Source organism: Cucurbitaria berberidis (assembly GCF_010015615.1).
Source record: "Cucurbitaria berberidis CBS 394.84 unplaced genomic scaffold K460scaffold_5, whole genome shotgun sequence".
Classification (NCBI taxonomy): domain Eukaryota; kingdom Fungi; phylum Ascomycota; class Dothideomycetes; order Pleosporales; family Cucurbitariaceae; genus Cucurbitaria; species Cucurbitaria berberidis.
Window position 1 is genome coordinate 1,305,698 of NW_024468939.1, and position 18,416 is coordinate 1,324,113.

The following is an 18,416-nucleotide window of genomic DNA, read 5'->3' on the forward strand; positions in this document are numbered from 1 at the left end:
CAATTTTGTGGCTGTCTGGAATTGTGGATGCTGTGTTGGTTACGTTGCTTGTCTTCTCTCGAAGCATCCGGAAGCCGCGGCGGCCGCTCTTGCTCATCCGAGCAGGCCGCCAGGCGGTGCATCGATTTGGGAAGGTAGCTTCAACACTGTGCCCAGGTGCCCGCCCAGGTCTGGCGTCCTAATCGAAAAGTTGCTGAGGCTCCTCAGCGATGTCTCTGCAAGCAGCGGGTATTCCCATGAGATCGATCTGCAAGCACGTCACACTGGAGCGATGCATGATCTTGCGGGACCCTCGACCGACACCACAACTCATGTCCACATGGTCCCGAAGTTCAAGCATTACATGAGCGATTATCCTGATCAGGTGGAGCACACATGGGCAACGCGGCGCTTCGGCTCAGAGAAGCTTAACGTAGATGCCTATGCTAACGTCGGTTCAAGCTTCGGCTGAATTCTCTACCAACCGCGCGTTGCGTCTTACGACTGGCAGACCAACAAGCCTCTTCAATATGGTTTACTGTTTTCATTTCCGTGAATAATTCGTTACCTTACATCGAGTCGTGGTAAATCCTCAAGATTCCCGACCTTAATAAAATGATCATACCCGATCAAGTTTCGTCCCAATCCTCGTAAACGCCTTCGTTAGGCCGCCAGAGTACCAGCTCAAACATCGATGGCATCGACCGTAACGCCCTTGACCCAAGTATACTGCATGACGCGGGCGACCTCTAGAGCAGAGTCGTGAGATGCCAGAGAACCGACCAAGTACAGGCTGGCGTCTAGACCAGCAGTGACGCCGCCCGTAGTGATGACACGCATGCCGCCCAGCGGCATCTGAGCACGCCTAGCAATCGATTCGCGGCGACGAGAATCACGCCAGGCGTTGCTGCCCTTGCGAGCAATCGACTTCCTGCGCGCGTTTTGCATGTTGGGACCCTCAGGCTCGCTGGGCGGCTGACGGGACTTCTTGATGATGTACCTGTTCAACGTGAGTCTTATGCCTTTGATACAAGCATGTTGTCGTCTTACGGATTGTCATCGGGGTTCTCGCCCAGGTCGAAGCGAGCGTTGTTCACCACGTATCGCTCCTCCATAACGTCGGTACGCATGGACATGTCTCGCCTAGCAGCATCTTGACAGAGCGTCTCTAGGCGGACGTAGTAGTCGGGGTGGGTTGTGGCGGCGAGGCCCTCGAGCATACCTTGCTGGGCAAGGAGCAGGGCGCCGACGTCGATGGCGAGGATGGTGCGTTCTTTGGCCGGGTTCTTCTCTTGAAGCTCGACGTACTTGGTAAGGAGGCTGAGGGGCTCCGACTTGTTCTTGAGCACCTCGAAGACGCCCTCGCCGCCGGGAATGATGAGGACGTCGAAGTCCTCAAGCTCGTCGTTGGCATCGTCGTAGTCCATGTCGGCCTTGATGGTGAGGCCCTGGACGGACGTCATGGCAGCAGCGGGACCGACGAACTGGCACTCGAAAGCCCTGCTACCTCGGAGGGTGTCAACAAAGGACCAATTGAGGAATACAGCCACAAGAGAGTACACCATCGAGCCATTGACAGCTTCCATGCTTACCTTTGTCCTTGGGATCCTGAAGAGATCGGCTCAGGACCTCGAGAGGACCGGCCACGTCAAGCGTGTTGTACCCTGGGAAGAGGGCGAACAGCACCTTGACCTGTTCGACACGGCCATCAGTGCTGTCGGCGATTGCACTCATCTTGAATGATGTGGTATGGAATGTGAATTGGAATGGAGAGAGAAAGCTGTAGAATTGATTGACAAAATGGTTTGTCGTGTGGGGAAGCAGAGGGAGGAAGCAAAGGTGCGTCAGCTGAGAGGGGCAGCTCCTCGATCTCGTGCCTGCCCGCGTCACGTTCCGTAGTAGAGCTCTTTCCCCAGATATGCACTCCCCGCACTGCACAGGCCACCTCCATCCGAACCCGTTAGGTAGCGTGCCCAACCCTTGCTGCAACACCAAAGCCAAACACGCCGTCTGTACCTGAGGAGACAATTAGGAGACCACCGTCGTGTGCTCATCGAGAGAAGAAATTATTGGATGGGCCGTGGTCCCAAGTCGAGCCTTCATGGCGTGTGTTTGCCAACTGACAAGGGTGGGTGAATGCATTGCATCAGCGTGCACCGACGATCGCTCCACCCTCACACCATCAGCCGGAAGGTAAAGGTTTCATCTCACACATTAGGCGATTCGAGGGGCTATGAAACATGGCAGCTTGCATGGGAGCTTTATATTGAAGATACTGGCTTGGACACGAGAAGGGGAGCTACGAGTAGCTTGGGGAGGGCTCGAGGTCACACAGTCTTGACTTTGTGCGTCCTCTAGGGACATTCGGACTGTAAAAACTACAAGAGAATTACATGCAGTGTATCTGGAAATCTCTTTATAATGGTGGCAGCATGCACAGCTTCAATTAGAACCTTGGAATAACTTGATGATGATGCTGGAAACCGTTTCCAAACATCACGACCGTGCGCACAGACCTCCCTACAGTGGAACCTCGAATGGACAGCTAGACAACCTCACCCGCGACATGGCTTCACCAAAGGGCCCTGACGCGTCCCTGGCGCCATCTGGGGAGCAAACTACCCCTCCAGCTTCGTCAACATCACTTGACGGCGTCACATCAAAGAAGCAGCCCCCGCCAGAGACGACGGAAAGCCTGTGGCTGCGGCGGCTTGCCATTCTGTCCTTTTGGGCCGTGGTAGTCTTCCTAGGGTTGCCAATATGGCTGAAGACGACAGCCATATACAGAGCGGAGCTGCCACTGCAGGACATGACAGACTGGGCTGAAGGCAAGGTGAGCGTGAGAAGTGTGCTGCATCGATTCGAGTTAATGTTGTGCAGATCTGCCAGCCCGTCTTTCCTCTACGCATTGCCGTCGAAGCCCCAATTCTTCCCGAAGATGCACAGCACATTCTCCGCGCGACGCAACATGCCCTCGACGAGCTCAACCAATTCCCTGCGCACCATCTTCGCCTTTTGCTTGCCGACTCTCCCCTGCTATCGAACGCCACACAACAGGTTGTCAGCGATGGAACAAGCATACGGAGCAATGACAAGGATGTCGTTTTGGTTGTCCGATTGATACCCGTGGAGACGGGGGCGACGCCTCGATCACACCTGCAGCCATACTCGCCTACACTAGACGTCTATTACTCGGCAAGCCAGATCCCTCCGCAGTCCCCGGACGGCCAGCCTCTCGCAACTTTTCTAGCGCAGGAGCTCCATGGTCTGTTCACTGAAGAGCAGGCCCAGTTGGCACATCTCTTGTCTACGCACAATACCAACTCGAAGAGTCTGTCTCCTGAGACTTCAGCAGAGCTCGAACACCAGTCGGCTAAAACCCTCAAATACGCCCCAAGCTACCATCTGACGTTCTCATTGTTCAGTCCGTCGTATGCGCCATCCGCGTGGGACATTGAGACGGCACTTCGCACGTACCTCAATCCTCTGCTTGAGTCGTTCTCATCCATCAGCAACTTCACCGTCGACACCCAAGTTCAGCTTTATGCTACCTTCTCCCCCTCCATTCGCCAACCCGAGTACGATGAAGACCTCAAAGCTTGGACCCTTCGCAGAGAGGATCTCAGTGGCTTCATCAATGCGGCGGAGTGGCCCCTTAGCCCTAGTATTGGCGAAGGCCCGACTGTCAACTTCATCCTCTATGTACCAGATCAGACCCAATCACCGCTTCTAGTCAAAGAGAACTCAGGGAACAGCTGGATGGTTCCTCAATGGGGAGGCGTGCATATTCTAAACTTACAGGGCGAGTCAGGCACGCCGCCTGCGCTGACAGCAGAAGCGCTGGCACCAGCTATGCACACCTTCTCCAACCAGCTAGTTTCGTTATTCGGCTTACCAAATACCCCAGCGTCGCTACCACTACGCATCTCGACGCTTGAACGTGTACGAGCTGCATCACTCATCTACTCGGCGTCTTCAACTCTGGGCGCGCTGGCCCAGGTATATCGCAAGCTTCCCTCCATCCCCGTGCCAGACAACGTCGCTCAGTCTGCCCACCGTACTATTGCGCATCTGCAGCAAGCTTGTGCCTTTCTTCGAGAGGGTCGCTTCCAGAGCGCGCTTGAACATGCCCGAGCTGCAGAAGTGGCGGCGGAAAAAGCTTTCTTCGAGAGGTCTATGGTCGGCCAGGTCTATTTTCCAGATGAGCACAAGGTTGCCGTCTACTTGCCACTCCTAGGACCGGTCGCTGTGCCTCTAGTCATGGCTGCTCTCAAGGAATTGAAATCAGCACTAAAGCGGAGTTGAGGCTGGCTTATATGTAGCTCCTCCGAGTGCTTACAACCACCTGCCGTTCGCTGCGCTGTCGCTCATGCATGGACACTCTTCAGCAGCATACGAGTTGAAACTGAAGACATGTGAAAACGAAGGAATAAAACCTGGGGTCCAAGGAATTCATATTGTAGTACCCTACACGGGACACGCTGTTAGACAAGATCACGTAGACCTCTCATTCTAGCCACAGTTTTGCACTGGCACAGGGACGGCACGGCTCGATTACGATGCCACTCTTTTGTCACCTGCATGGCTTGGTACCCCGCCAAAAGCTGGTCACAATACACGAGCTCCTTCGTAGCGTTCCTGCAGGGATCAGCCTGCTGTGGGGTAGCTTGGACTAGAAAAGTAACCGTAAGACGGATCCATTGGATCCGGCATTTTGGCACAATTCATTCTGAAGTAGTAGACTAGCAACATTCAAGTCGTTCAGCCCTTCATACCCGGCTAGTTGCCTCCGTTCTCATCCTTGACGCCCTCAACCTGACTCGAAAACAGAGCATCGTTCGATGTTCTGGAGCCTTCACGTGTGCGATGGGAGTGCTGGAAAGGGACCTGCATAGATAACGCATGTCTTTCAGGATAGCGCTGACGCTGTTGGAAGTCAGCATGGTCCGTTAGTAGGAAAGGTTAGCTGCGTAAAGGTAGGGTTTCTGAAAAGGTAAGAACACATGTACAGCGATAAGAGCTTGGTTGTCTTACGTTGCTGGTACCCGGATGGCGCATGATTTTCGGAAGCGACTGCAGCACGGCTATTGGAAATGCCATCCAAGATTACACGCGTTCAGAAAGCGGCAGTACCGCCCGGGAACTAGTTGCGCATTGGCTACTAGTTACGATCCAGTGTCTCACAGAGTAGAATGAGAAAATAGTCTGCAATAACTTGCAGGCTCGACCTAGCCTGACGTTGTACGCCTATAAGAAAGTAGTCGTACCTCGGAGCTACAACCGCACTTCCCTTCTTCAACCCCGAACTTGAAGTTTCCCTCTTGCAAACTAGCTACCCCAATACTCAAGATGCCTCTCTCTGCTCAGGGTATTGCAAACGTCAAGGGCATAATCGACCAATCTGTCAAAGATGGCGCGCCTGGTCTCGTCTTCTCGGCTGTGGACAAATCGGGCAAGACGCTCGTCGACCATGCAAGTGGCACCATCGGCGTGGACTTGCAAGAGCCCATGGACAAGGACAACACAATCTTCTGGATCGCTTCATGCACAAAGCTTGTCACGACAGTTGCAGTGCTCCAACTCGTTGAGCAGGGCAAAATTCCCCTCGACGATGCAGACTTTGTGAAGAAAGCAGTACCCGAGATCAAGGAGAAGAAGGTCTACGCAGATGGCGTCAATGCGGCTGATCAGGAGAAGGATGTCACGGTCAGGATGCTGCTTGCGCACAAGGCAGGCTTTGCTTACGCATTCATCGATCCGCGTGTTCAGACCCCGACTGGACTCGAGGGTGTGAATGGTGATAAGAATGATATCTTGAACGCGCGACTGGTCAACCAGCCGGGCACGATGTGGGAATATGGAGTAAGCAGTTGCTGACACTCTAGCCCGTGTCTGACATGACCACATTCCTAATGAAGCGTTAGATCAACATGGACTGGGCAGGCATCATTCTGGAGCGCATCACTGGCCAGACTCTCGGGGTCTACTTCGCAGAGCACATCTTCAAGCCCCTTGGCATCCCAGCCGAAGGCGCGAGCATGTTTCCGACACAGGACGCGCAGAAGAACTTGGCGCACTTGCACCAGCGTGATGCAGAAGGCCACCTGAAGGAGCGCGAGCATCTATTCAGCGCATCTCTGCGCCAGAATACAAAGGAGCAGCAGGACAAGTTCTTCCAATCTGGTGGAGCGGGCTTATTCTCGAAGCCGAAGGAGTATGTCAAGATCCTCGCAGCGATTTTAAACGAGGGGAAGAGTCCGACTACAGGCGAAAGCATCTTGAAAAAGGAGACTGTCGACCTGCTCTTTGAGAACCAGATTCCTAACCAGTACGGCGCCTTTCCATTCTCTTATTCCCCCAGCACCATATGCACTGGCTGACATCTACACAGACCCGACTTTGCGCGCAACGGCCCGCCCCCAGCAAATCCTCTCCTTGCCAACGCAGCGTCGGAACTTTACCCACAGCCGGGTAATCCTCCTCAGGGCTGGGCCTTCGGCGGCTTCTTGACGATCACACCCGGTCCCACGGGACGTGGAGCTAATACAATATGGTGGATGGGTCTAGCTAATTGCTTCTGGTGGATGGACAGAGAGAAGGGCGTGGCTGGTATGCTTGCGAGCCAGGCACTGCCCAACCCGGACCCTAAGGTCATCCCGGCGTGGTTCATGGCCGAGAAGATGATCTACGACAATCTGGAGTAATAAGGGGTCACATCTCTCTGTATAAAAGGCAAGCAATGGACGAATCCCATACTCATTCCGTATTATTCATGCTTTAAACTCTCCCCGAGAGCCTGCACCACACCCCCCGCACTCGCCATTCCACTCGTCCCCTTCTCTTCCACTACATCAGCCAACCCATCATACACACCCGCAATCTGCCGGAAAACCTGCGCCTGCGCCCTAAACCCTCCTTCCTCAGCAAAACACTGCCCAATCTGATTCATCTCCTCGACCCAGCGATACGCCTTGGTCGTACACCCCACAATACTCTTTTCGGCCTTTTGCTTCGCGCCGGGATTATACACATCCATGTACTCCTGCAACGCACCCAGCACGCCTAGCGAACTTGCCGTAGTAAAAGATTGCAACGCCAGCGCGGTAAAGCCCTTTGACAGCGCGGCAAAACAGCACTTGAGCCCGGACGCGGAGCCGATTTGCTCACCGAGATATCTGCTATTCAGCGTGTCTGCGAGGTATGCGCCGTCGATTGGCGCGTCGTGTAGTGCATGGGGACCCGAGAGCGGTACATCAGGGCGCGTCCAGCCTGATACTTCGGATTCCGACGGCGCAGGTGGCCCGCCGATGATGCCGCCGTCTATGAAGCGCACACTAGGTGCATTGGCGGACAAGGACGCGTATATTTCTTTCACGGTTGAGGGCGAAATGGCGTTCAGATCGAGGTAGTACAGCTCCCCTTTCTTGTCTCTTGTCGCTTTGCCCAGCGCTACTTCCACCCGCTTCGCTGTTGCGATGGCGTCGCGCGGCGGCACGATACTTAGAATATAATCTGCGTGTGCTACCAGACTCTCATCGCTGTTTGCTAATTCTATTCCTGTGGATATTGCACGTTCCTGTGTGGCGCGGCTTCTATCGCTGACGTTGGTTATGACGCGGTAGTCGTGCGCTTGTAGGAGCTGCGCGATGCCGAGGCCCATTTGGCCGATTGATAGGATGGCTACCGTAGCGCGTGGTGGGGATGACATGGCTGAGAGAGCTTATTTTAATCGTGGGTATCAAGATGATACGATTGAAGCTCCTGGAGATTTACTGATTAACTGATGAGGGGCATTGCGTGTTGCGGGGTGATAATGGTGTTTGCGGGAGCCGCCGGGGGCTTTAGCTTGGTGAGGTTAGTGAGAAGCGGACGGTGTGGGGTTGGTGGAGAAAGCTACGAGGCTGGGTATAGCGAAAGTGTAGTACGTTATTGGATGTAAGTAAGGAACTAGTATAAGTCGGGGATTAATGAAAGAAAAATTAGACAAAAATATTTTCAGACTGTTGAAAGATAGCATGTCCCTTCCTCCAACACATGCCTTTTCTCAATGTCATCATATACACCATCGAACCTTAACCTCCTCATCAGCAACGCTAACAAAAAACCCCATTTCATAGAAATTAGAGAAGATGGAGGCGAAATGGGAATCTCGCGGGCATCGAAAAATCATTGCAAACCTCCAATACCACTTCATGCTTTCAAGTCCTTTATCAAGTACCTATCACTGGTTATGCATACTCGAGTGGCGAGTATCGGCCTGCATCAACACGTTCAGTCTTAGACTCGAGATCGCCTGAACCAGCGCTTTCGCCTGAATCACGTTAACAGAAACACACGATGAACTCTAAACGGAAAAAGCCAACTTACGAAGTTGCTCCATCTGTAGCAACAGTCGCCCTCTCGTTGCGATGATGCGCCAAGATCCCCAGAATAAAGCTCGCAAACCAAAAGACCGCCGCAAGAAAACTAAACGCCTGCGCAGCATTCCACTGCCCACACAAGCCATTCCAGAATCCTATGCCACGCCAATCCCACGTGCTACCACACTGCAGCGCATCATCGTACCAGTCCTGAAGGACGCCGAAGGCTGCAAACCAGGCTGCGCAGAAGAGCAGATCGGTGGCGTAGTTGACGATGGAGCTGGTAGTAGGGATCATCCAGATGAGGGAGAGGACCACGGATATGGCGGCGATTACGACGCTGTAGACGAGACGGCCGAAGGGACCTACGCCGTATTTCTCGCGTTGGTGCAGGAAGTACGCGGTGAGGCCGAGGACGATGGCTGCGCAGACGAATTGCGCGACGCGCAGGAGGGGGGAAATGATGCGGGGGAGGATCATAGTGATCGAGTTTACTTGACAAGATGTGTTGGAAATTGGAAGAAAGTGTGAGGTTTAACTGTAGACTGTGGTTTGATATCCGAGAGACTTGAGCTTCTTCGCAACTAACTCACAAGCTTGCTTGCGGATATCTGCAGACGCAAGAGACCTCAACGACCGCGAGCCACGTATTTGAAGTCCTCGGTAGCCTGATCGACTTGATGATGTGTTCAGCGCATGCCAGGGCCCCCCATAACTCGAACCACCAATCCAGACGGCTCTGGTGGTACAGCTTCACTCTCGTGATCTTCCTCTGGCCTTGGGTTCAGATCATTGGGTCATTGCGAGCCCAAGTCAAACACACCGAAACTGTGCTCCAATGGGATAGTTCAGGCCAAATTGAGTTGCAAGGTAAGCAAACCTTGGTCTGTGTTGTCATTTTCTGCAGAAAGATCCTATTGGAGCTGCCATCGTGATGGGTTCCTTGCTTCAAACGACAGCATCAGGGATGTGCGGACTGGGCTCCACCGCCAAATAGTGGCACGTAGCGCGCCTGACAGCGACCGGGAAGAATGCAACGGCGTGATCGTGAAGTGTAACGGCTCGCATTGTTGAGGTATGCCGTAGATAGACGGAGGTTGTAGAAGAAGGGGCGATGGCTGGAGGGAGGAGGTGGGTTGGTTAGTGCGACGCTAAGCCTACCAGCATCCATGTACCCCACAAGAATGCATGGTCATAAGAGAGGCTTAGAGCTCAACAAACTGATATGCATGCGTCTTACAGGGAGGCTTCAAAGGAAATCCATGTATATCTGTTGAGGGTCTGCTGATCAGGAGTGCTTCCCATGCCTCTATATAGGGTTACGCTATTTCCAAGTCAAATCTGCTCTTGACATACACCCGACTAAGTTAGTCGTTTTGGCCCATCATATTAGCGGAAATCGGCTTGCTCAGGACTGTAGGATCACAATATATTCCATGTCTCCAGCAGCAATATAATTGCATTAGCCTTTATAGGCAAAGTCACTCGCACCTAGCCACAATAAGGTACCACTGAATTCAGGCGCGAAACAACATACCCGCCACCACCATTTGGTCGGGCTCAGTGACCAGTGAATACGCTCTACAAACCCAGTCGGGGAAGTCTCATCTTCCTCTTGTCTTCCACGACGTCGGCGCAGAAGTGACAACACGAGATCATGGATGCAGCAAACCTTCCAGATTGCTGGAAAGCTAAGACCGATGTGAGTTGAACGCGATGTTCGGCGTGTTGGAAAGGAAATAACGCATTACCCAGCCTTCAGCGAGGGATCCAAATACGGCCTTTCCTCTTGAAGGCCGTGATATACTCAACATACCACAAGCCGAACTGATTTCTGCCGCAGAAACAGCACCTGCGCTTCATGACCTTCAGAATAACAGAGTCAGCCGCATCACTCGCGACCTCGTTATCAAATCGCATTTGTATACACTTCGGACCGTTCCACCCATGGCAGTTGAAAAGAGCAAAGCATGCGGCGAGAGATGGAGACTCACGCTGGAAGTAGAAATGGGCTCCGCGAAGGACCTCTGAGAAAAGAAGGTTGCCGCAGGGTGAAAGGCTCTGAGGAGTGACAAGCTCCTAGTAGAAAAAGCTACAAGGAGGAGAAAGCTCTGAGGAGAAGAGGCCGCTTAAGAGAAGAAATCTCCTAGGGAAAAAAAGGCTTCCAGAAGAAGGGAGCTCCTAAAAGAAGCGTGGGTGCCGTTCTTGGTCCCCTGCAAGCCTAAGCTGCTTATTACTCATTGCTCACCCTGCACCTCTGCGTAACTCAAGATCAAGTCTGGAACGAGCTTTGTGTGAGTCGATTTCACTTAGTTGTCATCCGCTATTTACCAACACTGACTCTCTTCGTCTGCTTAAATTCACGTTCTAGGGTTGGAAATGAAGCCTTTGGAGACTAAGCTTGTCGCATTATTAGATTGCTGTTATGTCGCCCGTCGACGCGTGCTACCCGGTCAATCCATGCATCCCACAAATTTTTGAAAAACCCCGTACGCCAGCGCTATGCGATGCCGCTTTCAAGGCATACTATAATTGATCTTACTTCATTCTCATTCCCTTATTTCGGACACCCTCCTCCCCCTCAGCTTCCATGATTGTCCTCGTACCCATGTCCCTCACAGTACTCGCCCCTCCCGTACTACTACCACTGGCCATCCGTTTGTGCCCAACATCTTTCCCTCGATCTGCCGCTGGACCCTCAAGCACCCACCTCCTCCGCTCTACGCCCTGGCCAACGATCCTGCCGCTGAACTGATGCCAGCAATTAGGCGCCTGCAGAATATACTTCTCCATCGCGATGCGGAACCGGTTGCGGTAGTCTTTGGGTGAGGTAATTGTGGGCTTGTTCTTGCCGCGGTCCTTGATCCAAGACTCGAGTTTCTTGTCCCAGGTATATGTGCGTATGCAATCGATAATTCCGACGATGATCTCGCGGTTCGTGTCGTCGAAGCCCGCCATGAGCGAGTAATCCATCACATTGTTATGAGACAGAAACAACGTATCGTTCCAGACGCTAGCTTTCAGTAGCTTCTTAGTGTGTTCACGGACGAAGATCGGGGTCTCGGAGTAGATAATGTCGACGAGATTCTCATCAAGGAGCACTTCGTCGCGCTCGCCGGTGGATTCAATTTTGCGGTTGCGCATCGAGCCTTTGAGGTCGTAGCGCCGATTAGGTTCGCGGTCGTAGAATAGGTTCTCCATGACCAGCATGAACCAGTCAAAGTCCCGGCCCGTAGGGGTCTTGATCTGGACTTGGAAGAGACCGAACATTTTTGCAATGACGCTAGGCAGTGACTTAAACAGGTTTTGGTGCGTGAAGGCAAAGTAGTTTGGACCAAACTTGAAGAACGCCTGGACCTCAACTGGTGACAGGGACTTGAGGACGAAGCGGTCGTCGAGTGTCTTGAGGAAAATAGATTTGGATTTTCCACCCTTCGAATCCCACTTGGAGCAGCGAGAGAGCGATTCAACGAAGCGGTCTGCGACACCACACTTGCGGCGTAGAGCATCAAACGACTGTGCGTAGAAGATCTTACAGTGTGCCTTGACGCCACGATTTGTGAAGGTATACCGGATATTGTGGTTCTCTTCATGCAGCAGATTCCTCTCGATGTTGTCCTCAATGGTTTCTACTCTACCAACACCCTTCTCAGATGGTGCGCGGTCATCGCGGTACTCCTGCAACTTCACAACGTAATCGGGGCAAGATAGTGCCAACGCAATGATAGAGCTAGGCTCATCTTCTCGAATGATGATGTCGGATTGCTCCCAGACATGCTCGATTTGCGAGAAGGGGTAGTCAAGAGGTGTCCATCCGCTGGCTGAGCGCTCTGACCAAAAGCTCGTGAGCATCTTTAGGAGCGTGTTCTTCTCATGTCGCGGAAGTTCGAGGGAGCTTTCAAGTTGAGAGTCGCTCATGTTAAGGAGCTGAGAGCTGGCGATGCTGTCCGGCAAGGGAACATCCTCGGGCATGATCTCAGTATCGCTGTTGTCCATTTCAGTATCCGATGGAGGATGGGTTGGCGTTTTGGGTAGCTCGTCACTCTCATTCAGCTGAGGCATATATCTATGGTGACGTTCTTCTACCGGCGAATGCGGTGCTGTCGTAACGCCACCCGTGGTCTCAGTGACGGTACTATCGCCTAACGTACTGTTGTCCATGCTGGCACGTGGAGGAGAGTCGACTTGCATGTCCTCATCGGACGCATTATACTCTTGGACAGCGTCGTGTACGTCTTTATAAACTTCGACAACCGGTTTAGACGATGCGAGAGGATATGCACGCACCTGCCTGTTTCGGTTATTGCGTCGCTCACGCAAACGTTCCTTCTCAAACTCGCGCGAGAGCTGCTCAAAATGCTGTGCGAGCTTCGATACCTTGGTCGGTCTGAAAGGAATAGAGCGCGGGATACGCGACGTCGTTTTGCTCTGCTTCATTGACCCAATACCTAATCGCTCAGTCATGCGTTCAAGCGCCTTCGCATGGTCAATCAAGGTTGGCTTAGTGGGGACGGCGCCGTTAAAGACAGAAGGTCCGGGGAACGGGTTGTGTTTCGGAATGCCACCTGGCTGAGATTGCGTGCGGGCTAATGTACCAGGTCTCACAGGAGGCTCGCGTCGACTATTGTCCATCAAGCGGGGAATCTTGCTTTCCGATGGCGTATCAGAAGCTGGCAAGGGCGATGGTGAACTTGGCATATTATCAATTGCGTCTGCGAGAGACTTGTCGATGGGGTTGAGTTTTGGAAGAGTTGTAGGAGTAGGCGATCCCTGATCAAATTGGCTACCGCTGGTAGCAGCCGTGGGCGATCTAAGCTGCTGCTCGTCCGCAGGTGGATTGCCTGGAAAGTTAGACGACACCGCAAGGTCCAAGTGCCGCACATCTTCGCGCTCTAGAGCCTCCAATGATGTTTGTATCGGTAGTTCTGCACTATTCTTCCGCGGTGTAGTCGTCATGCGGTCCGGCGAGACGATGCCAGTATCCCCTGGCTGGTTGCCATCTGATTGTTCCTCTTTCACAACAGAGCTCAGCACGTTGTGAGCCATCTCTGGCGACATGTCGGATGGCCTTGGGGGCATGGCAACGGAATCGCCCTTCTCATCGATATATGTGTCTTCCGCACCTGATTCCGTACCTTCATCAACCGATGTTAGCGAGCTCGTAGACTCATCCCGTTCAAACAAGATTTTTCTAAGCTGTACAGCTGCCAGTCTTCGTATGTCCTTCTCGGATGGGAAGAACTGCTGCTCGAAATCCTGGAAGGTTTCATCCCAGGCAATGGCCTTCTCCTGGATCGCGCGGATGGCTCTGTTCATTGGAATAATCTCATAGTACTTGGATTCCATGTACTTGGCTTGGAGTTTGCTCTTCAGCCATTCATGCTCTTCGTTCGCGCGATTTATGAGCCGCTCAACCTCAATTTTGCACAAATCAACCTTCTCCCCAATGATGCTCTCGACATGGATACCCTCGATGCGATTGCGGATCGAGTCCATGAAACAATCCAGTTTCTCTTCGATCATTAAGTACTGGTCGTTCTTCAATCTCAGGTCGCTATCGACTTTCCAGGTGACGTTTGCTTTCGGGGCAATGACTTCGTACATTGGGACCGGATCGTATTGAATGCGGAGTGCGACGTTGTTGTAACCAAAGTAGCGAACGTGGTCCTTGTGAATGTCATGAGGACATATATTGGCTCGAGGATGCAATCCCGTGCTCCAAAAGGTCAACTCGAGGTACTTGGCGAAAGAGTACTTCCATGTCCACTCAGACATTGGGAATGCTTGTGTTTCCTGGCCACAAATCCTACAGCAGCTCCACATAAGAATGGTTTGATACATTCCTCTCAGTTTGGGTGGATGCTTCTGCACGATGACACTCATCTGCCCTTCGCCGTGTACGTACTGTCGAGAATGGTCTAGCATCCGCCGATTGCAACCGTCGTCTTCGCAGACAACCCCAGCTGAAGAGCAGAGGTGCTCCACGTACTGACCGAGAGTGCAATCGGGTGTAAAACCGTCGTCAAAGTCGTGTTCCTGGTAGAAGCCTAGGGCGATAATCTCGGGGCCGATGCAGGGAGTCCCTTTAGCCGTGTTGACGACACTGTACAAGACGGCAATCTTTTGGTGGTTGAACGGATCATAGAGGTCCATGTTGCCAGACAGATACTGCTCCCACTGCCGCTTTTGTGTCATATATTGATGCAACGCTTTGTCATACTCCGAAGCATGTACCGCAGACAAAAACTCCCGCACCTGCTTCGAGGCTCGCTCAACCACAGTATGAACCATCTTCGGTTGAACAAGTTCAAACTTTTGTCCCGGTTCGTCAGGCTTTTCCTCGTCGGCAATTGTGTATTGACTTTTAAGTCTCTGAAGATGACCAAGCTTTCGTTCGTATTGGCGAGCCTGTTCGAGCAGGTATGGCTGCATAAACTTGACAAACGGCGAAGAGGAGAGGATTTTGGTACGATGGTTTTCTACCAAGTCACTATAGTACGAAGGTGCAGCGTCTCCAAAGTCAATGTCGTCCGCAGAGTGATCTTTCTTGGTTTCATCAGCCGTGGCCGTCACAGATTGAGCGTTGGAATCGCCATCGCCCTGCTGTTTGGACTTGTCTTCTTCGTTGTGGCTCGAGGCAAGAGTGCCGATGATAGAGGTGGTAGGCGTATCAATGAACTCATCACGCATGAGGCAGGTCTCGAGCCGAAGATTGTACACCACGTAGGTCATGAACTCTGTGACGCGTTTCAGTTTGGCTAGTTCCTGATTCTCGGCGCCACGCAGGACGATCGTACACCCCAGCTCTTTCTGACACCCAGACAGAAAAACATAGGTCTTCCTAGTAGTTTTATACACATAGGTCTTGACGTCGAAACTTTCGCAATACCCAAGGTTAGCGGGGTCGATAGCGAGCTTGTCGACGGATGAGATCATCCGCAAGCCTGTGCACCGCGCAACAGCATTCAAGACGCTTGGTTTGACGTTGTACACTACAGCGATGCCTTCCTTTTCGAGGAATTCAAGGGCGAGACCAGAGACGTTGCGCTGTACTAGTAGCACATGAGGCTGGAGAGCTGCGATGCGGTTGACTAAGTTGCGTAGGTATTCTCTTTCCTGCGCAATGACAGGCTCGAGGCTCATGAAGTGCGTCTGATGCCGTGCATATTCGATGGCGAAAGTGATGACAATGATCCTCGGGTTTGGGATACTCCGGGGCATACTACGCAGTGCCACGTTCTTCGTGAAAACTACCCCAGAGACGTAGGCCGTGTCGCGCGGGTTTCCACCGGGAATCTTTTTCAGTTTGATGTAATTTCTAACGTCAATATCGTCGCCTCTATCAACATCTGGACTGACGTCGTCTGTACATTTGCGCAGGATTGGAATTAAGGCCTTTTCCCAGCTCGATACATGCGACACGCCCCCATCACGCAACATCTGCTTCAACAGCTTGCGCGCATGGTCGAGGCTGGCTTTGTTGAGCTCGACCTTGGGCAGGATGCCGCTACCCTGGATAGAGGAGCTACGCGTGATTTTCGTGCCAGGTGGAGTAGGTGTTGGGGAAGGCTGTAGTTGTGGCGTACCAGATTGCGAAGCTGGTCCGCTTGCACCAAAGCCAGCAGTGTAAGGCCGTAACAGCGTATTGCTCTTGGATCGTCTTGGTGATGGCCTATGCGTAATGCTGCTCACACTAAGATTCCTTCTCCGTGTTCGGTTTGCATGACGGCTCGAGATACTGGCGTTGTCTGCATCTCGGTTGTGGCCTCCGACAACGCTCTTGTCTCCATATCTCGATTTACCCTTTCTCATTGCAGCCAGAAGACCGCCAAGGCCGCCCTTCTCGCCTTCCAAGTTCACATTGGTGGAAGGATCTTCACTCAGGGTCGCGAAAATGCTGGGGTGTTCCTCTTCGCTAGAGCCGTCGTCTGACATGAAAGGCGCAAGATCTGGATCGATAATGTTATCATGGTGGAAGGCAGATAGACTCGGCTGGCCACGTGAAAGGTCATGGTACTGGTGGAAAGGCGCACGGTGGTCGTGTTTGGGATGGCGCATGTGTTGATGTCTCGAATGGTAGCGTTTGTGGCTCGACGAACGCGGTCGTCCACTCAGAGACCGCAACGACCGGGACGAACTTGGTCTGGCTAAGGTTTGAGGGCCGACTTCGATGACATGGGACCGGCGTTTCTTCTCGCTGCCCGTCTTTCTGAACATGGGTATACTGATGGTTGGTGTTCCGATCTTGGTGTAATCGCTTTCTGGTGCTTCGAGCTCAGATTCGTCGAGATCCTCACCTGCTTCCCCATGATCGTAGTTTGATGCTTGATCTCCTTCGTCTGTGTACTCGGATGAATCATCGTCGTGGCCGTATATGATGGCCTCACAAGGCTTGCATACCTTTAGATTGCTCTGCTGCCCGAAGATCTTCCCAGAAACAATGGACGTGCATTTAGAGTCGAAGATCTGCCCGCAGGTTCGACAGTGATGTTTCCGGCGGAAGGTAGTGAAGGCATCACCGCAGTTGAAGCAGTCCTTCGCATTTTCATCCCGCATCCAAAATTCTCGGCCCAGGATCTTCCTTCTCATCTGCGTGAACGCATTCTTGGACAGCATGTCGACGGCGGGCTTATCGTGAGCTTGTCGTTGGATCTCTTCGATGGGCGCAATTGTAGGAGTGCGTACGGTGGACGAGGTAATGATGGAGCTCAGGCCATCCGACGAGGATGCTCTTGAGGGGCGAAAGCCTGGTAAATGTGAAGGGCCAACCTTTAGCAGTTGTGGACGCTGCGGCTCGGGCGAAAGAACAGGTAGTCGCGCGGTGGTGGCCACGTGTGGGATCTGGGTGCCCTCTGGTGTCTTTTCGGATTGATCTCTCGCCTTGTTGAGCATAGAACGCGCCGGTTGGTATTGGCTATCTGCGCGCGAGCTGACTCTACTCAAGTTTTCGCGAGGCGAGTCGGCCGGGAACTTGAAGATGGCACTGCTGTTTGTAGAGCCCTCGCCCTCCACAACCACCATATCATCCTCTTCAGTATCGTCACTGTCCTGACTCTCGAGCTTGTGCTCCGCTTTCAGTCTCCTGGGAGCGTCCTCCCTACCTGGCGCGAAGTCTCTTGCTGAGCTATTTCTCGGCTGTTCAATATTCGAGGTGCTTTGGGCTTTCGAATGCAAGCTTCTAGGGCTCTGAGTAAAGGAATCGTCGTCCTTGTAGGTCTTGCCCAAGTCGACACTCGGGGGTTTCGACGGCCGGGAGCGCGTGGTAGCAAGCGAGGTTTTAGACGCATTCAGTGAAAGCTTACTTGACATGGGTGTGCTGGACAGGTTCGAGTCTCGTGAAGGTGGAAGTGCGCTGGAGAAGGTGGCTGTCGACGGTGATTGTAGCCTCGACGACGGCACAGACACGACTACGGGCGAAGATACCGTTGTCCCACCGGGGCTCTTAGTGACAGAGATAGAGCCAGGCTTCGAAATGGGGGAAGTCCTGGCTTCCACCGAAAGACTACTGGAGCCATCGGATGCTTGTTCTTTGGCGCCTCCGACTGACGCCCTGAGGCGACTATACAGGCCACTCAAGCCGCCCTGCACCAGTTCTATACCCTTGGCTTCACCAGTTCCAGCCGGTGCCGGGGGAGCGGTGAGATCATCGAAGGTGGTGAGCGTCTCGGAGCGCGACTGCGTGGCATGCATCTGGTGGAGCGCGTCATGCAGCGACCCGCGCGAGTCTCGAGCCATAGCTATGGTATTGGGAGTAGTGAGCGTAGACGTTCTCGAGGCGGCAGAAAAGCGTCCCACGGCGATGAGGGAGGAGGAGCAGCATCAGGCGTCACGCTGTGCTCATGGTCTACAGTGCAGGTTTCCGTCTGGTGTGGTGGGTGGTCAAGCTGTGGAAATTACTGGGAGGACTGGCATTGAGGTGGTGGCCATTTTCAAGTCGTACTTGGTAGACTAAGCAAGCGTTGAGTCGACGGTAAGCTACAGGTCTGACAGCTCTCAAGCGGCACGAGGACGTGAATGCATCAAGGCGGAGGATTCCAGACCAGCGATGGATGACGCGCCGTCGCCAAGCCATGCGGA

At 53.0% G+C, this 18,416-nt stretch overlaps 6 protein-coding genes across 6 annotated transcripts; 2 read left to right on the plus strand and 4 right to left on the minus strand.

Annotated features, from left to right (window-relative positions):
* Window positions 1-509: 509 nt before the first annotated feature.
* K460DRAFT_369825 (class I glutamine amidotransferase-like protein) lies at window positions 510-1,864 on the minus strand. Its single transcript, XM_040934036.1, has 3 exons — window positions 1,572-1,864; window positions 1,030-1,486; window positions 510-979 (listed from the first exon to the last, which is right to left on the minus strand). The coding sequence occupies exons 1-3, from the start codon at window positions 1,711-1,713 to the stop codon at window positions 664-666; spliced, it is 915 nt and encodes a 304-aa protein (XP_040784372.1). The 5' UTR covers window positions 1,714-1,864; the 3' UTR covers window positions 510-663.
* Window positions 1,865-2,545: 681 nt separating this feature from the next.
* Window positions 2,546-6,683, plus strand: K460DRAFT_291921 (beta-lactamase/transpeptidase-like protein; the record flags this gene model as incomplete). The annotated part of the gene is made up of 6 exons (XM_040929320.1): window positions 2,546-2,812; window positions 2,860-4,279; window positions 4,496-4,665; window positions 5,293-5,841; window positions 5,904-6,307; window positions 6,371-6,683. 6 exons carry the CDS (start codon window positions 2,546-2,548, stop codon window positions 6,681-6,683), a joined length of 3,123 nt encoding a protein of 1,040 aa, XP_040784373.1.
* On the minus strand, window positions 6,405-7,749 carry K460DRAFT_319218 (6-phosphogluconate dehydrogenase C-terminal domain-like protein). The gene has a single exon (XM_040930417.1). The coding sequence runs from the start codon at window positions 7,685-7,687 to the stop codon at window positions 6,746-6,748; it is 942 nt and encodes a 313-aa protein (XP_040784374.1). The 5' UTR covers window positions 7,688-7,749; the 3' UTR covers window positions 6,405-6,745.
* A 377-nt stretch (window positions 7,750-8,126) lies between these two features.
* Window positions 8,127-8,919, minus strand: K460DRAFT_174158 (uncharacterized protein). The gene is made up of 2 exons (XM_040926990.1): window positions 8,347-8,919; window positions 8,127-8,290 (listed from the first exon to the last, which is right to left on the minus strand). The coding sequence occupies exons 1-2, from the start codon at window positions 8,817-8,819 to the stop codon at window positions 8,257-8,259; spliced, it is 507 nt and encodes a 168-aa protein (XP_040784375.1). The 5' UTR covers window positions 8,820-8,919; the 3' UTR covers window positions 8,127-8,256.
* A 1,077-nt stretch (window positions 8,920-9,996) lies between these two features.
* Window positions 9,997-10,370, plus strand: K460DRAFT_358511 (uncharacterized protein; the record flags this gene model as incomplete). Its single annotated transcript, XM_040932112.1, has 2 exons — window positions 9,997-10,041; window positions 10,095-10,370. The coding sequence occupies 2 exons, from the start codon at window positions 9,997-9,999 to the stop codon at window positions 10,368-10,370; spliced, it is 321 nt and encodes a 106-aa protein (XP_040784376.1).
* A 256-nt stretch (window positions 10,371-10,626) lies between these two features.
* K460DRAFT_419811 (uncharacterized protein) lies at window positions 10,627-18,342 on the minus strand. The gene has a single exon (XM_040938037.1). It carries the CDS (start codon window positions 18,072-18,074, stop codon window positions 10,878-10,880), a length of 7,197 nt encoding a protein of 2,398 aa, XP_040784377.1. The 5' UTR covers window positions 18,075-18,342; the 3' UTR covers window positions 10,627-10,877.
* Between the last annotated feature and the right edge of the window lie 74 nt (window positions 18,343-18,416).